The sequence below is a fragment of the Strix aluco genome, chromosome 3 (genome assembly GCF_031877795.1).
Source record: "Strix aluco isolate bStrAlu1 chromosome 3, bStrAlu1.hap1, whole genome shotgun sequence".
NCBI classification, from domain to species: Eukaryota; Metazoa; Chordata; class Aves; order Strigiformes; family Strigidae; genus Strix; species Strix aluco.
This window is the reverse complement of record NC_133933.1, coordinates 129,296,884-129,320,555: the sequence shown is the minus strand read 5'-3', so window position 1 is coordinate 129,320,555 and position 23,672 is coordinate 129,296,884. Positions and strand designations below refer to the sequence as shown.

At 49.4% G+C, this 23,672-nt stretch overlaps 1 protein-coding gene across 1 annotated transcript; it reads right to left on the bottom strand.

Moving 5' to 3' along the window:
- Nucleotides 1-682: 682 nt before the first annotated feature.
- Nucleotides 683-23,374, bottom strand: FAM167A (family with sequence similarity 167 member A). Its single transcript, XM_074820845.1, has 3 exons — nt 23,024-23,374; nt 13,901-14,442; nt 683-4,196 (listed from the first exon to the last, which is right to left on the bottom strand). The coding sequence occupies exons 2-3, from the start codon at nt 14,270-14,272 to the stop codon at nt 3,933-3,935; spliced, it is 636 nt and encodes a 211-aa protein (XP_074676946.1). The 5' UTR covers nt 14,273-14,442; nt 23,024-23,374; the 3' UTR covers nt 683-3,932.
- Between the last annotated feature and the right edge of the window lie 298 nt (nt 23,375-23,672).

Sequence of the window (23,672 nt, the reverse complement as noted above, 5' to 3'; positions counted from 1 at the left end):
TCCACACATGTGGTCACATTAAAGGGTATTTTCAGGATGGACCCCAGAAGCATCCATCTTGATTGCCATCAGCCTTTCTCTGCAGACATCTAGGAAAAGGAACATGGCTCTAAGCCACTTGTACGAGGACAGGAACCGGCACTCAAAGGTGTGAATCATCTCACTGCAGACAGCTGAGACCTGGAGGCTCCTTTGTGGGAATTTTGTGGTGGGAGCAGTGACCTGTACTCATGTTTCTCAAGGCTCACCCAACCTTTGGATGACTAGTTTTCTTTAAACAAAGTTCAGCAAAAATCAGGCATACTTCTATTTATTTTTCTTCCCCAGCCTGATATATTTTTGAGTGCCTGGACCCACTTTTGACTCCATGGCTCACTAACAAAACAACACCTAACATGAAAGAGTGATTTTTATTTTTTTTTTGGCTTTCTTTCCCATAGTTTTGTCCAAATACACAATAAATGCACTCACCTTAATTTCTTCCTATCTCCTCCATGCTGCAAAGCAGAGCAATTGCTGATGGAGCCATAGGGGTGTCCCAGTGGTGTGCGTGGTTAGAAAAACCTGACTGGAAACCTTGCACACCTGTAAACCTTGAACACACCAGACTGGTACTTTCCCAACCATGTGCTTCCAGGCAGAGCTGGAGCCACTGAACACAATGAGACACCAGAGGCAGAAATCAATACAGACATTATTTTATAATTAAAAAATTGTGCATTTCGATGAACAGCTGGCAGTTATTACCATCCCCCATTCCACTTAATGCAGAAAATACATGTCTGGAACCCAGACGTCTGATATTTCTAATGCCATATATAATGGCCTACTCAGACTGTGCTTGTACTAACCTCCTGCATTTGGGTACCAGACAAGAGCCCAAAGGGAGGTCCACCCTATAAGCTGACTCTAGCTGATCCTAGAGAGAGCCAGTCCCCCTCTTTCAAGGCATTATTTTCACTGAAAATTTATCACTGCTATCTTTTGATCGAAAATGCCTCTGAAAATCAACATGTGGGACATGAATTGATTTCTTTTTTATTAAAAAAGTAAACAAAGAAGAATTTTAATGAGATTTTTTTTTTTCTTTTTCAAGATGTCCATGGGGAGATAAGGCTATTTCTCTACTAGTAAACTAAACGGCATCGTGGCTCATTGTCTTGTCCAGAGGCCAGCTGACAGTCTGGACAAAATTAAACCTCACCACCTGGGCAGCACAAGATTCAGCACCCAGGCATGGTACTGGTTAACTTACAGGTATAGATAGAGTTCCAGTGCCCCAAATACCTCCTTTTTTAGCAGAAAGAAATGATACTCAGTGAACTTTGGAGTGGGAGGCATCACTGAGGGATTACGTACTATGGGAGACAGAGGACTGAACTCAGCTCCAGAGTGCCCTACCAGTCCCCAGCTCCATGTGGCTATGAACCCCTTCGTGACGTTAATTTGTTCCTCCCACAGAGACATGTGCAGGCAGATGAACTATTTGTATTCTCTGCATCGACCTAAGCTCTCTGTGGAAACCCCAAGTCTTGAAGCCTTATTGGATCTTCCCAGGCATGGCAGAGTCTCACCAGATTCTGCTTCATGTCATGTTTAGGAACAAAGACATGGGTCCACCACTCAACCTCCTGAGAGAGAGATCCTGCGGGCTCACATAGAATCATGGAATGGTTTGGGCTGGAAGGGACCTGAGAGATCATCTAGTTCCAACCCCCTGCCATGGGTAGGGACACCTTCCACTAGCCCATGTTGCCCAAAGCCCCGTCCAACCTGGCCTTGAACACTGCCAGGGAGGGGGCAGCCACAGCTTCTCTGGGCAACCTGTGCCAGTGCCTCACCACCCTCATGAGGAAGAATTTCTTCCTCATGTCTAAGCTAAATCTACCCTCTTTCAGTTTTAAACTGTTACCCCTCGTCCTATCCCTACATTCCTGATCAAGAGTCCCTCCCCACCTTTCCTGTAGCCCCTTTAAGTACTGGAAGGCTGCTCTAAGGTCTCCCTGGAGCCTTCTCTTCTCCAGCTGAACCCCCCCAACTCTCTCAGCCTCTCCTCACAGGGGAGGTGCTCCAGCCCCCCGAGCATCTTCGTGGCCTCCTCTGGCCCCGCTCGAGCAGGTCTGTGTCCTTCTGATGTTGGTGCCCCCAGGGCTGGACACAGCACTGCAGGGGGGGTGTCACCAGAGCAGAGTAGAGGGGAGAATCCCCTCCCTCGACCTGCTGGCCACACTTCTCTTGATGCAGCCCAGGACACAGCTGGCTTTCGTGGCTGCAAGTGCACATTGCTGGCTCATAGTCAGTTTTCCATCCAATAGTCCCAAATCCTTCTCTGCAGGGCTGCTCTCAGTCCACTCATTGCCCAGCCTGTATTTGTGCTTGGGATTGCTCCAACCCATGTGCACACACACACACCACTTTATGCACACACAGAGTTTACAGACACAGTCAGGCACAGGCACATCAACACAGACACACAGCTTTCAGCTCAGTGCTGGCTTGCATCTCCCGCTCATCCCCAGGGCTTCAGCTGGTGCTGTGTGGACACAGTCACGTTCACTCAGCCACAGAGCTCTCTGCTCGGGCACGTGCTGGGGCTATCCATTGAGAGATTGTACCACACTGACAGGGTCAGGAGTGGTGTTGGCACAGGAGCGAGAGCCTAAAGGCACCCACACTCCCTCTAGACAGACTGCCTGGTGTCCCAAGATTGCCATGGCTAGATCTTTTGAGTCCCTGCCCTTGCTGGGCTACACCACGGGTGTCTCTGGCCTCTGTGCCATGCACAGGCAGGTGTGCAGCTGTGTGCACTGAAAGGCAGGAAAATATAGCATCCATCTTACATACTGCCAAGCAGGGAGGGAATCCTGTGTTTTTACTGCAAGTTCAAAGCTCATCGCAGCAATATTTCTCTCTTTAATATTATAGTCGCACTTAATGTTTGTTACACAAAAGTCCCTTTTCTCCTCCTGAAGTTCCTTTCTCTGATGGATGTCTGTTGCTACAGAGAATCCAGGATTTGCTGGTGCTGCTGTTGTGGGGAATGTCAGACTGGGGTGATTTCTCTGATATGAGACATCTTGGGCGTAATTTACCTCCTTTTACTGCTTGCGGGGGTAACCACATGGTGTCTTGTGACCACTGCTGACAGCAAAATCAGAAGCACGTATTGCTCTGGGTATAATTCCTAGGGCACACAGGTGACTTCTGGCTGGAGTCTCTATATAAATGTGTCCATGATCTGTCCATAATTTATACCACAAGCAAAATTAGAGTACACCGGACTCAATGGAGCAAGTGAATAAACACGTCTTCTCATCACTTCTTGGGGCTGCATACCGTTTAATGCACAGTACCTCACCTCCTGGAAGGGCTCCTTTCTAATGAAAATCAGCTTCCCACCTGAAACAGTCCCCTGGATCCTGCGCTTGGGTCAGCAGAGGCTGAGGACTGATGCCCAAGGAGACAACCATGGAGGAGAGTGACTTATTTTCTGAAGAGACAGCTCTAGCCTGGGAGGAGGTAAAGGGGAAGGGAGAAGGGATTTTGCTGTGCTTTGTGGCTGATCTTTGATCTCCTCCTTTGATTTTTGAGTACAACCAACCACAGTGGAGCTGTGTCTTCTTAGTTACTGTGGGGGGAAGAGAAGGAGAAGGGACTTCACAAAGGAGCAGGCTAAGTGCACATGTTAGGTTCAGATGCTCTCCACGCTTCCTCCATGCAGGTCCCATCTTCTCAACAAGCATCTCTGGGCCATCTCAGTGCCCAGCTCTGCTGCTCTACCCTGCCACCAAGACCAGCTGTGGGTTCCCTGTTTGCTCCTGTTCCCTCTGCTCCTCTTTGGCCTCTTTTCACCCAGCGTCAGGCAGAGAGAACCCTGGTGCTGCCCAGTCCTCTCTCTCTTTCTCCCCCATCCTTCCCTCTTCTTCCCCACTTCAACACAGCGAGAACCGGCGGGAGTTGATGTTCATCTTGGTGACCCCAATGAGCTTGAGCGGTGTGGAGAGGCTGAAGGAGCTCATGAGGGGGAAGTCACAGAAGAGGTCGGAGAGCTCGTCCCTCTCTTCCAGCTCGTACGTGGCGTCGTTGAGCATGCGCTGGTGCAGGTGGCAGGTCTGCTCGATCTTCAGCTTGTTGATGTCGCTACGAAGGCGCATGAGCTGCCTTGCAAGCTGCTGGTCCTGCAGGCGCATTTCTGCCTGAAACACAAGATGGAGGACGGGGAGAGAAAAGGGTATTGGCAAGGACACAACAAATTTGCTTATCATGCTGCTCCCTGCTAATGGGAAACGTAACTCAGCTAGATCTGATACACCATTGCAAAGGAAGGGAGATAGGAATCTTCCAAGCCAACAATGCATCCCAGTCAAATACCAGCTCAGGATGGTTAATTTTCAGCGTTCAGGAAGTCTGTACCAGCTCAGGTTTTCAAGAGCACGGGGAAACTGGATTTAAAGCCAGCCATGCGAAGGATGTTGTCTTAGGTATCCATCAGCAAAGCTTCCAAGCCTCCGTATCAACCTTAAGCAAAGCCCAAATTAATTTTGCTCATAAGGGAGCAGCCACAGTGAGAAGTAGCAATTAGAGGTGGAAAGGAGCAATTAGAAGAACCCCAGAGAACCGATCCCCAATTACTCGGCCCGAGTTTCCAGTCTGCATAAATCAGAGCTGGTTCATGACAGCCAGGAATGCGGCCCTCCACATCCCCCATGGCTTATCTTGCTGGTTTGAAGTGGCTCTTGGGATGGGACCTCCACGGTTTCCCACAGGAGAGAGAAAAACTATCCTGCAGGCTAATGAGCTAAGTGTTTAGGAGGAGTTTTTTTCTCCCCTGGCACCTAACTTCAGAAGGTGGAAGATTCAGAAGTGATGAAAGAAAAGGGCTTTTTTTTTTTTTTAATTTCAACTTATAATTAAGCATAAAATTTATTGCCACAGGATATTGGAGGTCATGAAGGAAGGAGGTGAACACTTGGTGCAAGAATCAGCTTTTGTCTGGGGAACAGAAGCAGGCAGAGCTAGAACAACAGATGCTGAGAAAACAATCCCCATGTCTCACCCCACTTCCCTCCTCACAGAAAAGCAACAAACCACAAAAGCCACAAAGAAAAGAGAGTGGTGGGAGAGAAGCTGAACAGCTCTTAGTAAACTTTGTGGCTTAAATCTCTCCTTAAGTGCTGGAGACAAGAAGGGAGAAAACTGGCTGTAAAACAGTCCTAGATGAGATGTCTTACATCTTTCCCTGGTGTTGCCTCCATCACAGGACATGAACTGACACTAGAAAGAGACCCCTGGCACCAAGCCTCCTGATTTTGTTTTGTTTGGTTTTGGCTTTTTTTTCCTCCCAGTGTCCCCCTGGGTATGTACTGTCCTCACTGACTTCTCAGTGCATGAGACGATGACCTGAGCTCATCTCCAGCTGCACTGTGGAGCTGCCCTGACCCCAAATCCATCCTTTACCTCACTCCTTTGATTTGCATCCCTGGTTTCTTGGCTCCCTGTGGTTTGAATGAGCTCAGAAACAGACCCAGACTACATCTACAGCAATACATTAAATAGTGCATTGCAACACAGTGTCTCCACTTGATCATGAGCAAGGTCCTGGCATCCTCTGAGCTGAGGCCAGCTGTCATAGTTCTAAGCAATTCCCCACAGGCATTCTTCAGGAGTTAACATAGATGGATTTATCCTCAGTAGGCATTTGGGATACAGTCATCTTGTCTGGATTTTAACAGCATGGATGTGGTCAGACCATACTGGTTTGCCTCCAGGCCTGAAAATGAGCTGTTTAGTTTACAAGTACAGATGTAGCTTTGGGGGGCAGAGGATAAATTTATTCCTGGTCTGGTGGCTCATGCATCAAACTGCAGAAGGGAAGGGAGGAGGGAAAATTACCCTTGGGAGGCTCTGCAGGTGGCCACGGTATTTCTGCAAGACCTTTATGATGCCTAATGCATGGGCTGCTGCAACAAGGCTGTCAACCAGAGCATCCTCAGGGTTGCTCCAGCTTGTGGCATAATCCCTCCTCCTCCAGGCAATGCCTCCAAAGATGTCAGGATTGCCCCTTGCAGCATTGCTGGTCTCACAGCAAGGTGAAGCAGCCACTGTAGGAGTTTGAAGGGCTTGGAGGGAAGCCTGGCTCCGCTCCAGCTGTTTTCTGCTGCTTTTGGGAAGCCCTTTGCAATGCTGTGATCAGAACCTAAGCCAAGAGCTGACAGGAGTATAATGAAAGTTAATCCAAGCCAAGCAAGGCTTTTATCACTCTTGCACCATGAAGGCATCCTGAAGGACCTTGCCTGGTGCTCTCAGCCAGCAATGGGACTCCAGCTTGGTTGTCTGGAGAGGATTAAGCCACCTTTGTACAAATCTCAGAGTCTCTCTCTCTCTCTCTCATGAAATCTCTCTTGAATTGTTGGCAGGGTTGTGGCCATTTAACTTCTTCAAAAAAATCACTATTTCCTTGCAGACCTTGTAGCCTGTGCCTCCAGCAGAGTAATGCCACTCGGCAGGTTTTTCTTCCCCCATGTGAGTTGCAATGAAAAAAAAAAAAAAAAACTGTTGATATTTTTTCCTGTTTCACAGTGAATACTGCATCTTGACATTTTATCAGGAAGGCGATCGTGGGTGTTATTGAACTGACCCTTGGTTGTCGTTTCTTGTCAGTTTATCAAGCTACATAAGAAATGTCAACAAATGCTTTCATTAAAGGCTTTGAGGAATGTGAGATAAAACTCCCAAAACTCAACATCAAAAAGTGTTTAAAAATGAATTACGAGGCCATTGTGGAGAGGGATGTGAGTTGGAGATTGCTATTTTTCCCTTGCAAGCCAGCTTTTCACTTGCATTTGACCAGTTCTTGCTGTCCCTATCTTTTGAGGAAACCTTCCTGCTTTTGTGCAAACTGGAAGACAAAGGCCTCCAGGTCATGTCCTTCAGGTGCTCAATCTCCAGTCACCCTTCCTTACCCCCATTGGACCTACTGGCCCTGGCATTTGCTGAACCAGCTTCTTCTGCAGCCACATGGCCTGTAGGGTGGGGGCAACGTGGCATGAGGCAAAACCACCACCCATCTACATTGATCATCGAGGCTGTGACACCATCTTAGACACAGCCCTGCCTGACAGCAAGGGTGACCTGTTGGATGTGCACCATCAGCCAAGGCTTTCCCAGGGGGATAAAGTCCTCTTCTGACCTCCAGGAAAGAAAGGTGTATGGGTGAGGAACAAAGCCTGGCAGTGGTTGACTAAAGGATGACATGCACAATGAGGAGATGGCACAGGGGATGAGGGTTGTCACTGCCTGTGCCCCTCAGCAGGCCCCCTCAGCTTCTCGAGGGCTCAGGAGTGCCTTACACAGTGATGGGTCCCATGGAGGTCCAGGAGGCGATGGCTAGGTAGGGAGCAGAGCACTAAAGGCCCCACTGTGGGCAGGAAGGGTGGGCTGCTCTGCAGGGCATGGCCTCTCTTGCTCTTCCTGCTCATCACCAAGGCTTGTCCTGAGATGCAAACACCCTGTCTTCCCTCCATGGACTTGTCCTGTCAAACCTTGCTTTGTTCAAAACCACTCAGAATAGTAGCAGAATTTGGGTCTGAACCCAGGAATTCTCATTCTCCTTCTCTTTCCCAGAGGTTCCTCATGAATACTAGAAACATTCAATCAGTCCCATGCTGAGGGCCAAACCATCTCTAGAAGTGATTAATGATGTCTTTTTAAAAGGAGCACAGCAAAACTCCACAAAGCTTCCTGGAAAGAAATAATGGGATTAGAGGTGTCATATCATGGGAAGACGTGGGATTCTGGTTTGCACAGCTCATCCACAGGGCCAGTGACCACAGCATAACTCCATGCACCAGTTCATCTGTGTGAGATGACAGCATGATCCCACACACTCTGCGCAATGTCCTGGAGAAACCCACGGGGACCACCCAGCAGAAGCTGTGCATTTTGCTTCCTTCAAGTCTCACACACCAAATGCAGGAACAGCCTCAGGTATGTCTTGCTCACACGAACAACTTTTTAACACAGTCTGCCTCTTTCTGCACACCCAGCTCCAGCAGGCAAAGAGCTGCTTTTCATCTGCATGGTTGGAGCACGCTGCTGGGATGGACAAGCTGCTGGTTTCAACTTCCCCAGGTGGAGGCGGAACTAAACCCAGGTCCTTCCTGGCAGAGGAGCTACTGCAACTCCTAGGCTGAATCACAAAGTTGGACCACAGAGGCCCAAAGGAAGGCCAGGAAGGATTTTCTGTTTGGATTGAGCCTTAAAGTCTCCCAGGGATATTTAATATGGGGAGCGAGAGAAAGTTTTGGATGCATCCTTGCCTGCCGGCCAGTCTAGGTCACTTAGCCCAAATAAGTAGTTCAGGGTGTAGCCTAGACTTGTCTTCAAGTTTGCCTTAACTGTATGGTCATGGAGAGGAAGAGCAATAATGTTCCCATTGCCAAAGGTCCATCTCCCTGTGTTGTTATGGGGGGATGTATCAGCAGAGACCACCTCATGGCATGGAGGTGTGGAACTCCTTGGGACCTCTTCCCAAAAGTGAAGTGCCCCGTGGACATCATTCCAGTCTGTGGTCCATGAAGCTCAGGGTGACAGTCCATGGAGAAGAGACTGCTCCCATGAGGCTAGTCCTTTTTATTTCCAGAAGATCAAAAGAAACTTAAATCTAAACCGTTTCTTTCCTGAGTGCAGCCACTTGGATTCAAACACGGAGAAGCACAAGTCAGTTATTAGACCCTTGCCAAACACTTCAGAGAAGTCAGTTAAGTCTGTGTTTTGGTTTGAGGCTTCATCTTCAAAGGTGCTCAGATGCCACCCTACCATGTCTAATTTTAGATGCTCACACCCTTGTGGTGCAGCCCACAGCCCCAGACGAGGTATCTAATCTCCTTCTGCAGAGCCTGGGAGTTACACACCACCAAAGTCCAGGATACCTTTGTCAGCTGACACATGCAGAGCCTGATGTGGGTCCCAAATCTCATGCTTCTTCAGTGTTGAGTTTAGTCTGTGTTGACTCCCTCAGAATAGATCATATGACCATTCCTGAGGGAGGTAATTACCTTTCTTTTTTGTTAAATTATGGGGTGCTAAAATGCTTCTAGGACTGGGAATTCTGTACCCTGGAGAAAGCCCACTGACAGAGGAAAAGCCTGGCAGCTTAACATCTGAGTGAGGTGAACAGAGGGACATCTCAGTGGGCTTGCACGTGGGATTACACAGGAGAGAGCACATAATTTCTCAGAGCTGCCCTTACATCTCTTCTACATGCCTAAATCCACATCCACCCCATGAAACTCCCTCTCTCTCCAAAACAGGGTGAATGTCGCTTGGGCACAGTCCTGTTGTGTGATAATTCCTAAACTGTGCCCCTGTTCTAGCATTTTAACACTAGAGATGACCCTGCTCTGGTGCCTGTGCCCACGTCCTTTCACTGCTTTAAATAAAAACACAGAAAAATCCTTCCTGGACCTGCTGTGTAGCAGAGGACTTCCAACGCAGGCCAGTCTCCATCATCATATCCATGCTTTAGAGTCCTTCTCCTCCTCCCCACCTCTGAACAATCACAGAGCAATCTGCAATGAGGCTCATGTCAACACTGTTTTGGTGCCACATCATTGTTTAAATTCACTGAAGTACTTCTTCAGCCGGTATCAGTATCCCAGAGATAATAGCAGTTAATATTTAATAATAAATGTCTGACCAACAGGACATAGGTGTTTTACAATTTCCCAGGGAAGAGCATCAGACATTTGTGTTCCTTTTCAAGAGTCTTTCCTGCATTCTGGCTCACACACCTCAGATTTCAGTGCCTAACACTGATGAATTTGAGACAAAAAGCATATTTTCCTACTGGAACAAAGTCATAACTGTTCTAAGATGTCCCAGCTCATAGCGGAGTTTTGTTCTTTAACCACATTTAGGAGGAAAAGGACTCTGAGGGCTTAATTTTTGAATGTGTAAACATTTGTTCTGACAACTTTCATAAACAAAGAAGAAAATACAGTCTGACCACTCTGATCCTTGGGTCTGTCACCATAGCCTGGCTGGTGGTGGCTTCACTTTCAGTGTTGATGAAGAGCAGCCACACTTGACAGCGCAAAGGCAAACACGAGGGCAAAGGAGAGGCAGAAGGAGTTGGGGAGGAAAGTGCTGCAGCCCCGGGGCAGTTCAGCACATGCTGAGTGCTGCAATTTGCTCGTACACCTACACAGAGCCTCAGTGCAAAAACAAGAGCAGGAATTTGCATGTCTGAATAAATCACCTTCTCGGGGCCAGATTCTCAGCAGGTCCCAGCTGACGTGGCTGGCTGGAGCTCAGTGGGCATATGTCAGTCCTGTAAACCAGGGCCAGGACTTGATGTGCAGAATCAGGTCCTGGGACAGGTCATGTGGGGTGAAAGACCAAAAACAGCAGATGCACAGTAAGACCTTGGGTTTGTCCTTCACTACTGAACAGGAGGAGACTGAACCCGCCTGAACCTGGACCAGAGCAGACTGGAGACACGGATGCAAATTCCTTGCAGCATCGGATGACCCCTTTTGTGAGAACTGGGAGTAATCCTTCAGATTTTACAGGTAACTTTAATTTTAAAGCTGGGCACTCCTGGACTATCACATGACAAAGCAACTAATCCATGCCATGGCCTGTTCTGTAGCACCATGGCCAAGGGGAAGTTTGGGCATACACATACTACTAAATTCACTTTGCTGCCACTACTGATTTTGGCTGGGATAGAGTTAATTCCAAAATTGGGTGGTCCCGTACAAATTGCTTGTTGGGAACAGTCCCCAGCATGTACAAACTGCTGAAGCTCTAACTGTTTGGCAGGGTGCTATCTGGTACGAGCCAAGCCCATGCTGGGGCCATGCTGTTGAAATAACCCAGCCTAAACACACTGGTTGCTGTGATGAGGGTTGAACAGTGTAGGTGATGGAGCTGCACGCACTGCATCACTGCATTTCATTCAGTAAGGACACGGGCTGGTGTACTTCTTCCCTGCATAGAGATCTCCACATACACCATCTTTTGCCCTTTTGTTGGATTGATGAATCCTACATACTCTAAACTGACTTCTCATGAAAGACTGTGTAGAGTGAAGGGAGAATTCACCCTGCAGCAGAGGACAGCATGGCAGAGGCAGATTTCATCCCAATTATGACTACTGGATCATTTTTGGATGTTCTTGAGAATGTTGCCCAGGATACTCAACACTTGCTTGGGGTAAGGCTGGGTTGCGTGGTGCTCCCTGGTCTGTGGTCTCCTACGTTGAATCAGACCAGAAGGATTGATTGCCTGCTTAGGGTGACCCTACCCAAGGTGTGGGGTGTTGGTGTGCTGCCTGGCTGCCCCAAGCAGGGTGCTGCTGAGGGATGCTGCCCTTTCTGGCCTTGGCTCCTGCCTTAAGTAAATATATAAACTTAGACATAACCATATCCCACTATGAGGCCTTCCTGATTGCTTTACTGTGACAACATGGGAATAAACAAGGAAAAATCCTGGTTGTGTTGGGATGCGTGGAAACTTGTTCATTTATTTGAAAAGAAACTGGGTTTCACCCTTGAAATGTAATGTGAAATGCATCTTTTTGTTCCAGCATCCTGTGATGGGATGGCCTTGCTGTGTTCTCGCTGTTTGCTGGCAGCTCTTACCCAACAATAGTGCCTCCAACATAGCTATTTAGCTGTGTGGTCAGTCAAATATATGCTCTCTCTTTTGGGGAAATTGTTCTAAATTACATGAGGCATGTCCAGATCCAGCAAAGACTGGTATAATTAAGAGGCAAGAAAATGGAAAGTGAGCAAGAATTAGGGTTTGCTTTGTCCTTTTTCTTCTTTAATTTAAACTTTTAGTTTTCGTCAGATGGTGGTTTATATACCACACCCCAATCTAAAGGGTACAACTGAGACTTTTTATACTTCTACACGGGCAGAAACTGAAAGCACAAACCTAACGTTTTAAAATCTGGGGCTCTGAGAAGGTAAATCTGCTTCTTACTGTCTTTGGGCATCTTGAGATTCGGGGCTTACATCAAGCGCACTGTGAATTTAAGATTGCATCACAGATACAAGCACGGACCCAGATTCAGGTCTCAGATTTGGAGCTGAGATTCTCCAGAGCGCTGAGTGATTTTTGGAGATCAGCTCAAAACTCTTCCTAAGAGTCCTGGATTCCTGAAAGCACTGCACCCACCTTCTGAAAGCCTGAGGAACAACTCAATTGCCAAAACTGTGACATCCAGAACCACCTCTACAACTAACTTCTCTAGAGATCAATCTAGATGGGTGAATACAGCAAGGGCAATAAAAAGTTGACAAATAAATATTATATAAAGCAAAAGTTGCAGAGAATTTTTAAGAACTATTATTCATTGTTGCGCAATGTTTTGCTCTAAGACTTTCAGTGCTTATCAAAAGGAAGGCATTTGCACTGGAACATTTTCACAAGTGCGCCTGAACCGCAAGTGATGTCCCAGTCCCCTGGGACCCTGTTGAAAATATTGCTGCTGTCAATAGAGTTGCAAATGCTGGTGGGACTCACAGGCAAACTTCCAATTAGGCAACAGAAACAAAGTCACGTGACATGAGTTGTTTCCAGTCATGTGGGCCAAAAAATAAAGATTTTTTATTCCAGTGAGGAGAAGGGAAGGATCACGGGTCTTGGTGTCTGCTTGCTCCTACACTTGTGAAGAGCACTGGGACCCATTCTCCAGGCCTAAAAACAGCTGCCCTGATCTGGTCATGTCCATCCTGTTGACATGCTGTGGCCTCCAGAAAAGATGTGCTGCATCCACGCTTCCTCCTGGGAATTATCCCCAGGCTGTGCTGACTCCTGAGCTGGGTTGGGATCTGCTTGCATCAGCACTAGCTGGCCCAGGCCAAATTTGTGCGAAAGACCATGATGGCAACATAACATATAAGCTTCCAGAGCCCATGCCCTGGCTTTGTGTGCTTTCCTAGCACAGGTATAGCATTTTTGTCTTGTCTTTCTCTCTGCGAATCTGCCAGTTCATAAATATCAGAAATAAACATGTGTAAGATAGGGCCCAAGGTTGGGATGGGAGGATGATGGAAATGTGGACCAGCTTCTAGTGAAGCAGGAACCAACACATGATGAACCTGTAAGAACTGGATGAGGAGGGGTCTGAGATAAGGTTCCGGCGTCATGCATACAACAGAAAAAGGAATATTATTCATTAGATGGTTTGAAGCAAAAGGAAACACTTGGTCTCACTGTGCAGAAATGACTTGGGGGAAGCAAGTTACCACAAGACCTTATAGAGAGTTATGAGTTTAAAAAAAAAAAAAAAAAAAGGAGGGGAATTAGGCAAACACTTGGAGGTTAGATCGACTAATGACTGTTAAATGCAGTGGTCAGCACACAGTCTCCCGCTGAGGGAGTTCCTAAACCACCAACAGCCACAAGCTGCAAGAGCAGATCCAGGGGATGGATCTAGTCACGCCTCCTTCCTACAGCCCTGACGAAGCATCCCTTCCCAATCCCCACCAGAGATGGGCTATTGCACCAGCAGTGCCCATGTATACGTGGTGTATTCACACCTGCTGTATTCATCTCAGCACTGAGATACAATTAGAGAAGCAGGGGAGGGGGCAAACTGCTAAAAAGTCCTAACTAGTGCAACCATATTTCCCCAGCCTGCTGGATGACAGCAGGGATGCTCACATGGACCCAGCTCCTTCTCTGAGGTTATGGTGCTCTGACATTTGCCTTTTCCCTTCCTTGGGCTGCTCCTGCTCCCACCAGCCACCAAAACTGCAATGATTGATTGTTGTCTTTTCACCTGGGATTGAAGGCAGGTAGGAACAAGGAGTCACTTGTTTCCTCATTTATTTTTTTTTCCCCTCTTGAAAATTGTGCTATCTAACAGGGACAGGAAACCACTTACCAGTTCCTTTCTGAGCCATGTCAAAGCTTCGTCAATGCTCTCAAAGCCACCTATTCTCCCTGAGGTAAGAGTCACCTTGTCCTGGGCAGGGCTTCCATTGAGGTGCAGCTGTACCTTCCTCAAGGGGACAGGCTCCCCCATGGCCTTTTTGGCCTCGGTTGCCTCCTCCTCTCCCGCTGGCTGAGGGCTCTTCCATGCCTGCTCCTCCAGCTTTGCCTTCCACTCCAAGTAGGATGGGCGCCTGGTCTCCAGTCTCAACTTCTCTGTCAATGCCTTGAGGCTTCTCAGATGGTCATCAGGAGGAGCAGCACCTCCAGAGCCAGTATCTGTGTTGTCCAGAGCCTCTTCTATTTGGATTTTGGGTAGAGACATCCTCTCTGGAACTCAAAGAGCATAGGTGTGTGTTGCAAAGGGCCAGGGATGAAGGTGGGAAACCCTCAGGGCTGGACCAGCTCCTGCAGCGTGACAAACGCAGCCCCTTGGAGGAAAGCTGCAGTGGCAGTGGCTGTTGCTCAAGCACCGCGCTGTCCCTGGAAGAACACCTAGAATAAGAAGCAGAGGGTTGGTTTCCAGTTTGAGAAGGAAAAGGGAGTAAAAAGGGAGAGACAGCTCTTGCTGCAGCAGAGGGAGCAAGGGCTTTAGGAGAGGCACAGTGCCAAGGTGCTCCTAGGGAGTGTTACCTCACCTCAGCTATCTGACTGCTTTTGGGGCAGGAACAGACAGGCTCTAGCTTTTAGGGAAGCTCTGGTTACCTACATCTCCAGTCTTAACTCAAGGGGCCATAAAAGGGTTGCCAAGGAGTCCAGGACACATTCACAGACCCATCTGGAATTGTTTCACACAACTCGACGTCCTCCGGACACAGCAATGGCTGTTGCTGGGGGTTGGGGTGTCTATTCATGCTGTTTTGCTGCTTTTCTGGCTGGCAAACCTGTATCTTTCCACTTGGACAAAACAGGACCAGGTGAAGTAAGACCACTCAAACTTCTCCCTAGAGTTTGAGACAAAAGGAGAGCTGGGAAAAGTGGCTTCCCCCCCCCCCCCCCCCAGTTTTACATTTTTGTGTTTAGGTCGAAGTTTGCTAAAGATGCCAATCTGCAGCCATAAGATCTGTCCAGGGGGCTCAGGGCAGGAGCCTGGTCCCCAGGCAAGTGTGGGCAGTAGCTGGGGTGCTGGCATGGTTTGGGTTCAGATACCTGCACTCAGGGAGACTTGGACTTGCGGTTTTCATCCTTGGCCATGTCCTGTCTGCCCATTGGGAACGGTCCCCTTGAAAACACGCTGGTGGAGGAGAAGCCAGAAGCTTCCTCCCGGCTTCTCCTTCTGCCACCGCATGTGGACTCAGAGAAGCTCTGCCCAAAGCTGGTATAGCAAACCGTGGGACCTAAAGCAACAGAGGACTCAAACAATTCCGCAAGAGTTAAGCTCAGGCAGCTTCTGCATTCATTTGCTGGTAGGATCAGATAAGAGACTTTCTCAAGGTCGTATGCTCATCTATGGCTGAGCTAGGAATAGATCCAGAGCTCTCATCTACACATTGAACACAAAACAAAATACTTTTTTGCCTGCCTGGTAACATGCCCAGAAAGACCAGCCAGGACGTATGCAGCTTTCTAGCAGGATGCACTAAACCACAGCAATATGAGTTACTCAGCCATTCTTTTCCCTGCTATTTGCACCCACAAAGACGTGTGTAACTCTGAAATCCAGACCATAATTATGCCTCTTGAACATTTTCAGTAAGAAGATTCAGTTTAAAATAAACACCAACTGAGAGTAAGATTTATCCCACAATTGTGTGCAGGCACATGAGCTGAACGAGGAGTTGATAATATACACACAGACAGTCTGGGGGTGGAGAATTAGTCATGTTACGGTCTTGTTCCTGCTCCCATTTATGTTAATGAGAGTTTTACGGTGAGCGGGAGCAAACACAGATACTATATCAGGTTGAAGCCAACAGCTCTCATTCCTGGAGCAGCAACAATTTTCCTTCTTCTGTTGAAAAACAGATTGTATGGCGGGGAAAGCAGAGGGCTGCCCTGTCAGACAGTCAGGTCCTGCACCAGCTCTTGCACAGATGCTCTACAGAGCTGAGGGCATGTCGATGAAAATTTCACTTGCCTCCAGCTCCAGCCTACTGAAATCAATAAAGGAAAACACCTAATGACTTAAAAACCCTCACCTCCGAGCTCTTTTTCTGTCCTTTGAGGTGGAGATTGGTAGGGGTGGTCAAAACCAGAAGCCCAGCAGAGTCTGCTGCAACTCCACACTGGGCTACTGGATTTGGTAACCCCTAACAAAGATAATATTTTTATTGTAAAGCTGATTTTTCTGAATGCCACAGCTACAAATCAGAGCCCCCACAAACCCTTGTCTCTTCAGCATATATAAAATCCTCAGGGTGGAAAAAGGCCCTGGCTATTTGGGCCCTGAGTACAGCTCAGTTAGCATTTACAGCATCAGACTATGAAAGCACAACAGCATTTTGTTTGCCACCACCCCACTGCCATCTCCCCTTCCCCCTCACCGCCTCCCAGCAGCTGTGGAGGGATTTGATTTTTCTGCCCTGAAAGCCGCGCAGATCCAACCCATCCTTCACCTCCTCCCAGGTGCAACATGAAACCTCTCATTCACTCTGTAGGGACACCCCCTAAATAGACACGTCTGTTCCCCAGCCTGTCCGAACTTAGAAATGACAGAAAGCAGCTGCCTCTAATTTCCTATCAATATCTTGGACTTGGATCAAAGACCTGTTGTAGAAAAAGAGATGTGAAACTGTTAAGCGTGTGAAAAATGTCTGTGTACGAGGCTGTAATACAAACCTCTTCGATGCCTGAGAGCTACCTAATTCCCAGAAACAAACCTGGCCTCTGGTTCAAGTCAACAGAAGTCTCCCAGTCTCCCAGCCCCAGGCTCAATTTTCCCCTAGGCTGGCAAGGGAGTTTAAGTGATTAACCCCTGACTTGTCTTCATTACCACATTTGCCAGGCTCAGGGCATTCATTCTATGCCTAAATAGGGGTAACAGGAGTTTGACACCAAAATGGGGTGAGGGTCTGCTCCCACCTCACTAAGACCCTTTGCACAGGGGCTTCCCCCTTCCCTTTTGTGAATCCTACCAATCCTGAAGGCAGATCAGGTCACTGAGGCAACAAAAAAACCTTTCGCTTCTTTGTTGAGTTAGGTTTCCATCAGGGAAAACAGCTTAACTGACCTACCCTGCCAGCTGTAACGCAAAGGGATTAGCAGAAACATATGTCCAGGATGGAGAATAACAGTACTGTCAAACTGGATTGTGTGTGAAGTCCTACCATGCCAAGACTCACGGAGCTGGCATGCTCTGAGGCTTGGCTTTTGCCTGGTTACAGGTCAGCAATGCAACTCCTGCTCTCTCCCACGCCAGACACACCTTGTGAAGCTCATGGGTTGTCCTGTGCTCTAAGAAACCAGGTCCAGGAGCACAATCTGCCACCACAACTTCCCTCTGCAGCCATTCCTCCAACCCTGAAGCAGATGCAGAAGACCTGTCCCCATCACACACTTCATGCATTACAGCAGGGGATGAGGAGAACAGTGTGAACATCCCCTGAAAAAAACAGGTGTGATGGGGTAAGGAGGCAAGGGGAGGTGTACAGGGGTGTGAGAAAAAGCTTCACTTCATTGTCACTGATGATGGATACTATTCAGATGTGGTTCATGGTCTAAAGGGAAGTTGCACAAAATGATGCTAGACACAGCCTTTTATCCTGTGGGAAATTTATGTGCCTGAGAAGTTTTATACATCTGTACTTTCCCCATCAGCTTCGAACGTGAGGCATTCATGAAGAAGCATTGGTTGGTGTGTGCCAGGCCAGGCCAGCACAGGTACAGCCTGCTAAATTCAGGGATGTAAATAAGGGCATGTGGTGCTTTGGAGGGTCACACACTGAGGAGCAAGAAGTCTAGGAGAAGAAAGGAAATAAAGAAGGGAGAAACGCTCAGGATGGAAATGGATGGGAAAAAGCAGGATAAATAAAACAATCAGCCAAAGCAGAGGTGTGGGGAGGAAATTATTTTTCTCCCTTCACTATTCCTAGTGGACTTCAGCTTATTGTAATATCATTTTTTATTACAGAGGAGCAGCAGTGATTGTAAGAGTCTGTATTACTCTGCTTGTCTATTCTCTGAGAAGAAAAAAACCTCAGTATGAGACAAAGCCCAGCTGAGGGAAGCCGTTTTGCAGGATGAAGGGGTGCCTGCATAGCCCACGGATGACATTTCTGGCATGGGTTAAACAGGGCTGAGGTAACGGCTCAGCGTGTTAACAGCATTTAAAAAGCACTTCAGCCTCCTTTATGCCTCAGTTTCTCCCTCACTGAGTAGGCAGTTCATGCCACTGAAAAAAAGAAAAAATAAAATAGGAAAAAGAAAAAAGCTCTGAGGATCTGCCTCAGATCTGTACAGAATTCACCTCCGGTATCTTCAGGTCTCTCGACCTCATCTGGATGCCCACGCTCTCACTGTAATCAGTGCAGGGGCACTCTCCTACAAAAGAAAACTCTAGAGTAAATCGCATCTGCTAACATCCTCACTGAGCTCCACAGGTCGCAGTGGGTGAGGAGGACCCTGAGCCTGGAACTGTGGGCTGAAGAAACACCGAGGTGGATGGAGAGGTGGGGGGAGAGGGCACCCAGTGTGCATATCCCATGCAGGGAGAGCGGTGTTTGTTTTCCTTCTCAGCACAGCACAAAGACAGGGATGGGGGGAGGACGGCTGACCCCCCCCCCCGGAGGTCTGCAGCAGGTTGGCAGCGGGGCAGGAGGAGGAGATGCCTGTGCAAGGGGGTTGCCATAGCAATGGAGTAAGGGAGGACTCCAGCTGCTGCACGGTGGTGGATGGAGGCTCCTGAGCATCCTCCAGGCAGTGGAGATGCTGAGGTCCAGGGCAGCAGGTGAGGGAAGGAGAGACCCATCTGGGTCAACTCTGCAGGTCCCTGGAATTCCCTTCCAGGAAGGCTGCACATGAATCACTCCTTTCCCCATGCCAAAATGACCTCAGGAAGGGAGCTGATGTGCTTGTGGGTTTTGGTGAGCTTGGGCTCTTCCTCACCCTGGGGTCCCCTGCCACAGCCCCCCCAAGCAGCACGGCTGCAGCATGCTGCTCTGCACAAGGCTCCTACAGAGATGGAGAGCAAATCGCTCCCCCTGGCCATCCCCCTGACTCAGAGGAGAGCCGATCTCCCTGGGTTATATTACCCAGCACTGGGCCACCCAATCCTTTTCTGTGGCACCTGAAATCTGCTCCTGCAGAAAACTGATCTGGTTCCCAAAAGCCTTTCTCGCCTGTCCCAAAGTGACCTTCAGCCTCTCTCCCCCCAAAAGGAGAAGACTCCAGCAGCCTGAAGATCCGCCTGATCCTGAGGTCAGGACTCCCCCCAGGGCAGAGGCCCCTGCGGAAACTGGTGCTGTCAGGATCAGATGCTCTCTGCCTGCTCATCATGGTTGGGGCAGGATGGAAGGGGGTCTGCCCATGCAAGGCTGGGGGGGTCATGGCAGAACCCCCAGCCCTCAGTTAGTGCCCACTGGACATAGCGCCCACGGAGAACTCCTGGCTATGCTCATGTGGGCTGTAAGCTTGTCCCTTCTTCCAGGGACGAGGTGATGACACTGAAACAACCAAGCTGGGTATCACAAGCATGGAGACGCGTTCATGTCTGGTAACTTTACCTTCAGGCCTCCTTGCAGGGCTGCCCACATTGACTGTGTCCCTTCACTCCCTCACAGACCTGACTTCCAGCCTAATACATGAGAAAAGCCCAAGGAGGAGACCAAGTTTCTGTCCATGGGTTGATCCAGAATGCAATGTTCTTGCAGGCATTTGAGGAGGTGGTCACAGAGCTGCCCCACTCAGTGGGATCAGATATGGGGTACAGCACCCAGCTTAATGGGATCCTGAGTGCACCTGGACACTCCTGTCCATTTACTGTCATGAACAAACCCCCAGAAGACCTTCCAGACAGCTTGGATGCTAAGGTCAGCAGCGGGGAAGCAGCCCTTCCTGCTTCAGCCCTTCGGATGTGGACATGACATTCACAGATACATGGGGGGAAAGAGGGAAGAAGTGGGGCTTCCCACTCATGTATGACCTGGAGCAGGGTGAAGGTTCCCCCTGGCATGTCCTTCTGCCCAAATAACCTCCAGAAAAAACCCCTAAACACTGCAATGAAGGGAGGAGGGGAGAGCAGTGGGGGACTGCAGAAAACCCGCCAGCCTGACAAGAGTGGAGCAGAAGTGCAGAGATAAGAGGGGACCAGTTTGCACTCCCTGCCCTAAGGTACTTCTCCCTGGCTGATCTCCAGCATCACTAGTAGAGTCAGAACCTGTTTCAATAAATACATCTGTACCTTCCTGGCATCTTATCCCTCCTGCATCCCCTGCACAAAATCCTTGCAAGGAAGCAAGGCTGAGATTGCTGCCTGCTTCAGATGGACCCTAGCAGCTCCATTTTCAGAGCAGCTCAGCTTCCCTTGATCAGCAGATTTCCAGCGGTTGTGTGGAAATCCTGCATGAAGATAGGCATTGCCAGATATTTGACATTCCCACAAACCAGTCTTCCAGTGAGTGGGAAGTATTAGCAAACTGGCAAGCTGGACGGGGTCAATGCTTTCAGCCCATCAGCCAAAATCAGGTGTAATTACTCTTCAAGAGAAAGGGATTAAGCAGCAGTAGCAGCAAAGGCAAGTTTACATCCTCTTGGTGAAGACACCCTGTCCACCCTAGTCATGTTCTGGTAAGGTCTGTTGAGGTGAAGGGACCCATGGATTATGGGCAAGGGTTGCTTCTCCATGCACTGCCCCAGGGTCCTAGCAGGTTTTGGGACCTAATCTTGGAGGTGGCACACCTAACCTGTCCCCAGAGATGACCCCAAAGGACCTGTGGCTTGACAGAGCCAGTTCGTTCCCTTCTTTTCCCTGCTGCCATCCCAAGCACAGTTGTGTTTCAGCAAGGAAAGAGCAGACAGAGCAGACGGAGACCTCCGTGCCTGTGCACCCAGGGTAATGTGAAGGGCTGGGACTCGTTGGGAATGGGCCAGGTCAGGCTGAGAAATGCTCTCTTCTCAGGAGACAAGCACAGGAGTTATTTTTCCCTAAATGCAGCATGGAAGGCAGAAGGGTGTGTTTTCAGAAAAAAAACCCTCTTTCTGTCTTTGCTGGGCTTCATTCTGCCCAGCACTGAGCTTACCCTCTGCAGAGACAAGTGCCAGGGCCAGCTCCCATTCAAGACCCCGAAGCTCCCAGTTAAAGTGATCGGGGGGAGCGGGGTCAGCCCCCCGTCGATCCCTTAATCCCCTTTACATGCTCCCTGTCCCATCCAATTACCCGCCTTGGCGGCTGCCCCAGCAATGATCGTAAAACCTCTGCCTTCTCCCACTGCTGAGCTGCACTTTGTTATTTAATATTATTTAAGGCGAGCTGGTTACAAACAGACCCCCCCCCTCCCTTCTCCCAGAAAGGCTACATTACTCTGAGGCTGAGTATTTATTTTTTTTTCCTGCAGTGTCTCTGCTACATTTTGCAAACACCTAATGGCTGCGGAGCTATTGCAAAGCTCAGAGCCTGGGAGAAGCCGGATCCCTCCCATTCTGCTTTATTTTTGTGTTGTACAAATGGCCCTGTGAAGAGGTACCACTGCAATGGGCATTTGAAAGCGGAGGAGACCTGAGATGCAAATAACAGCAACAGCCCCAGTATGCTAAAATGATGGCTGGCAGAGAGAAAACCCACAGCAGCCAAAACAGGCTTGTTCCCGCTGGAAAGTGGGGAGTCTGTAGGATACAGGGGATGAGCAGACAAAGCCAAAGGACTCAGCTGGACACAGCTCCTCACTGGAAACAAGGCACTTGGTTTTCATCCATTTTGTCCCCCTCTCCACTAAGGTCCCTGATGTAGAAAAGCTCCAAAAAGCAGAGCAGTACCGAATAATACAGGGAGCATCACAGGAAAACAGGGAGGGGTCTCCTCAGCCCTGCGTGGGTGCCCGCTGTGGGAGAGGTGTCAGTCTGCATGGACTGGAGAGGGTGCAGGCTGTAGGATTTGGGTGGTGTGGGTGCAAGGGTGTGCATCGCACCAGGGCACACTGGCTGGGGTTGCACAAACACTTGTGCTGGGAGGGGTGTGGGCCGATGGTGTTATTTTAGCAATTAGCCCCAAGCTGTTATAAAGGGCTCTGAAGAAGTTCTGGGTGATTTTTTTATTTCCCCCTCCCTTCAGTGTTAACGTGAGCTGCAAGGGCCAGACCTGAGCAGGTGGAAACCTGCTCTGCTCAGCACACAGTGCCTGCTTCAAAAATCAAAGGTAGCTACGCCCTGCGAGGCCACCACGCTTCATCCCATTATGTCTGCACTGCAAAAACCGACAAACCTTTCCAGGGCTCTTGGAAATCTCGGGGAGGGGGCAGAGGGAGCAACAGGTGATCGTCCCAAAACCTGGCCAGATTCTTCCCTGTTACACCTCATCCAGTGCAGAAAAACCCCCTTGAAGGTGGTGAGTACCCCCACCCCACTCCCAGCTGAGAGAAAAATCCACAAGCCTCATCGTAAAGCAGGACTCAAACCCTGCCCTGATTTCACACAGAATCACAGAATCATTCAGGTTGGAAAAGACCCCTGGGATCATCAAATCCAACCATCAGCCCGACTCTACAAAGTTCTCCCCTACACCACATCCCCCAACAGCTCATCCAAACGACCCTTAAACACACCCAGGGATGGGGACTCCACCCCATCCCAATCAACTGGGAGCCACCGTGCCGGCCATCTCCAGAGGATTTCGGCAAGGCAGGAGGTTGGGGTGGGGGGGACAGGGTGCAAGCCCCCCAGCCCCACCACGTCATAGCCAGCACACCAGTGCTGAACTTCACAATGGATGGGGGTCCCCATCGCCCCCACCCCAATGCTCCCTAGGGATCTGGTCCTTGCTGCTACCCCATTCCGCGGGGGCTAGAAAAGCCGGGGGGGCCCCTCTAGCATGGGGCATCTCTCAGACAGCTCCTGCCCTGGGTGCAGCGGGGTGTCCCCAGGGTGGCTGTGCTCCCCCTTCACCCCAGCCCCATCATGGCCAAGTCAACGCGAGCAACAAACTTACCGGGGACCGAGTCAGAGGGAAGATTGCACGGACATCTTGGTTCCCTCCTTCTGCCTCGGGTCTCCAACTTGGTATTTGCAGAGCGGTGCCACCAGTGCCTCCAGGAGACTGTCTCATCCTCCTCTCTGTCTCGCTTCAGAAATCTCTGTGTGTGTGTGATTTTTTTTTTTTATTTAAGGGACTTTTTTTTTTTTTTTTCCAGCGGTTGCGTCAGGCCTGTTGCCTGGAGACAGGCGAGCTATTCCAGTTTGAGCTTTTCAGTCCAGATTTCCTCTCTCTCTTTCATTCATACCACCAAGCCCTGAACCTACCTCCCACCAAGCAATAACCCTGGAGAGACCTGAAAGGGAGGAGCTGCACAGCCTGGGTCCTAAACATCCTCCGGCTCCGGCACCCAAACGAGGGAGGAGGGGTAGCGATGCCCTCGGCGTGGGTAACAGGGATGAAGGGGTGTTGTTGAGGGCAGGGACCCAAAAGACTTTCAGGAGATGCCCGGAGAGCTGGTGCATTCCCAAAGGAGCCTGTGGCTCTTCCCGACACGAATTGGGCTGGTGTCCCCGCGGCTGTTCCCGTTGCACGCCGTGGAGAGCTATGAGCCCTTCTCCAAAGGAGCCTGGGGTCCTCTGGCGCTCGGGAGAGATTTGGGATA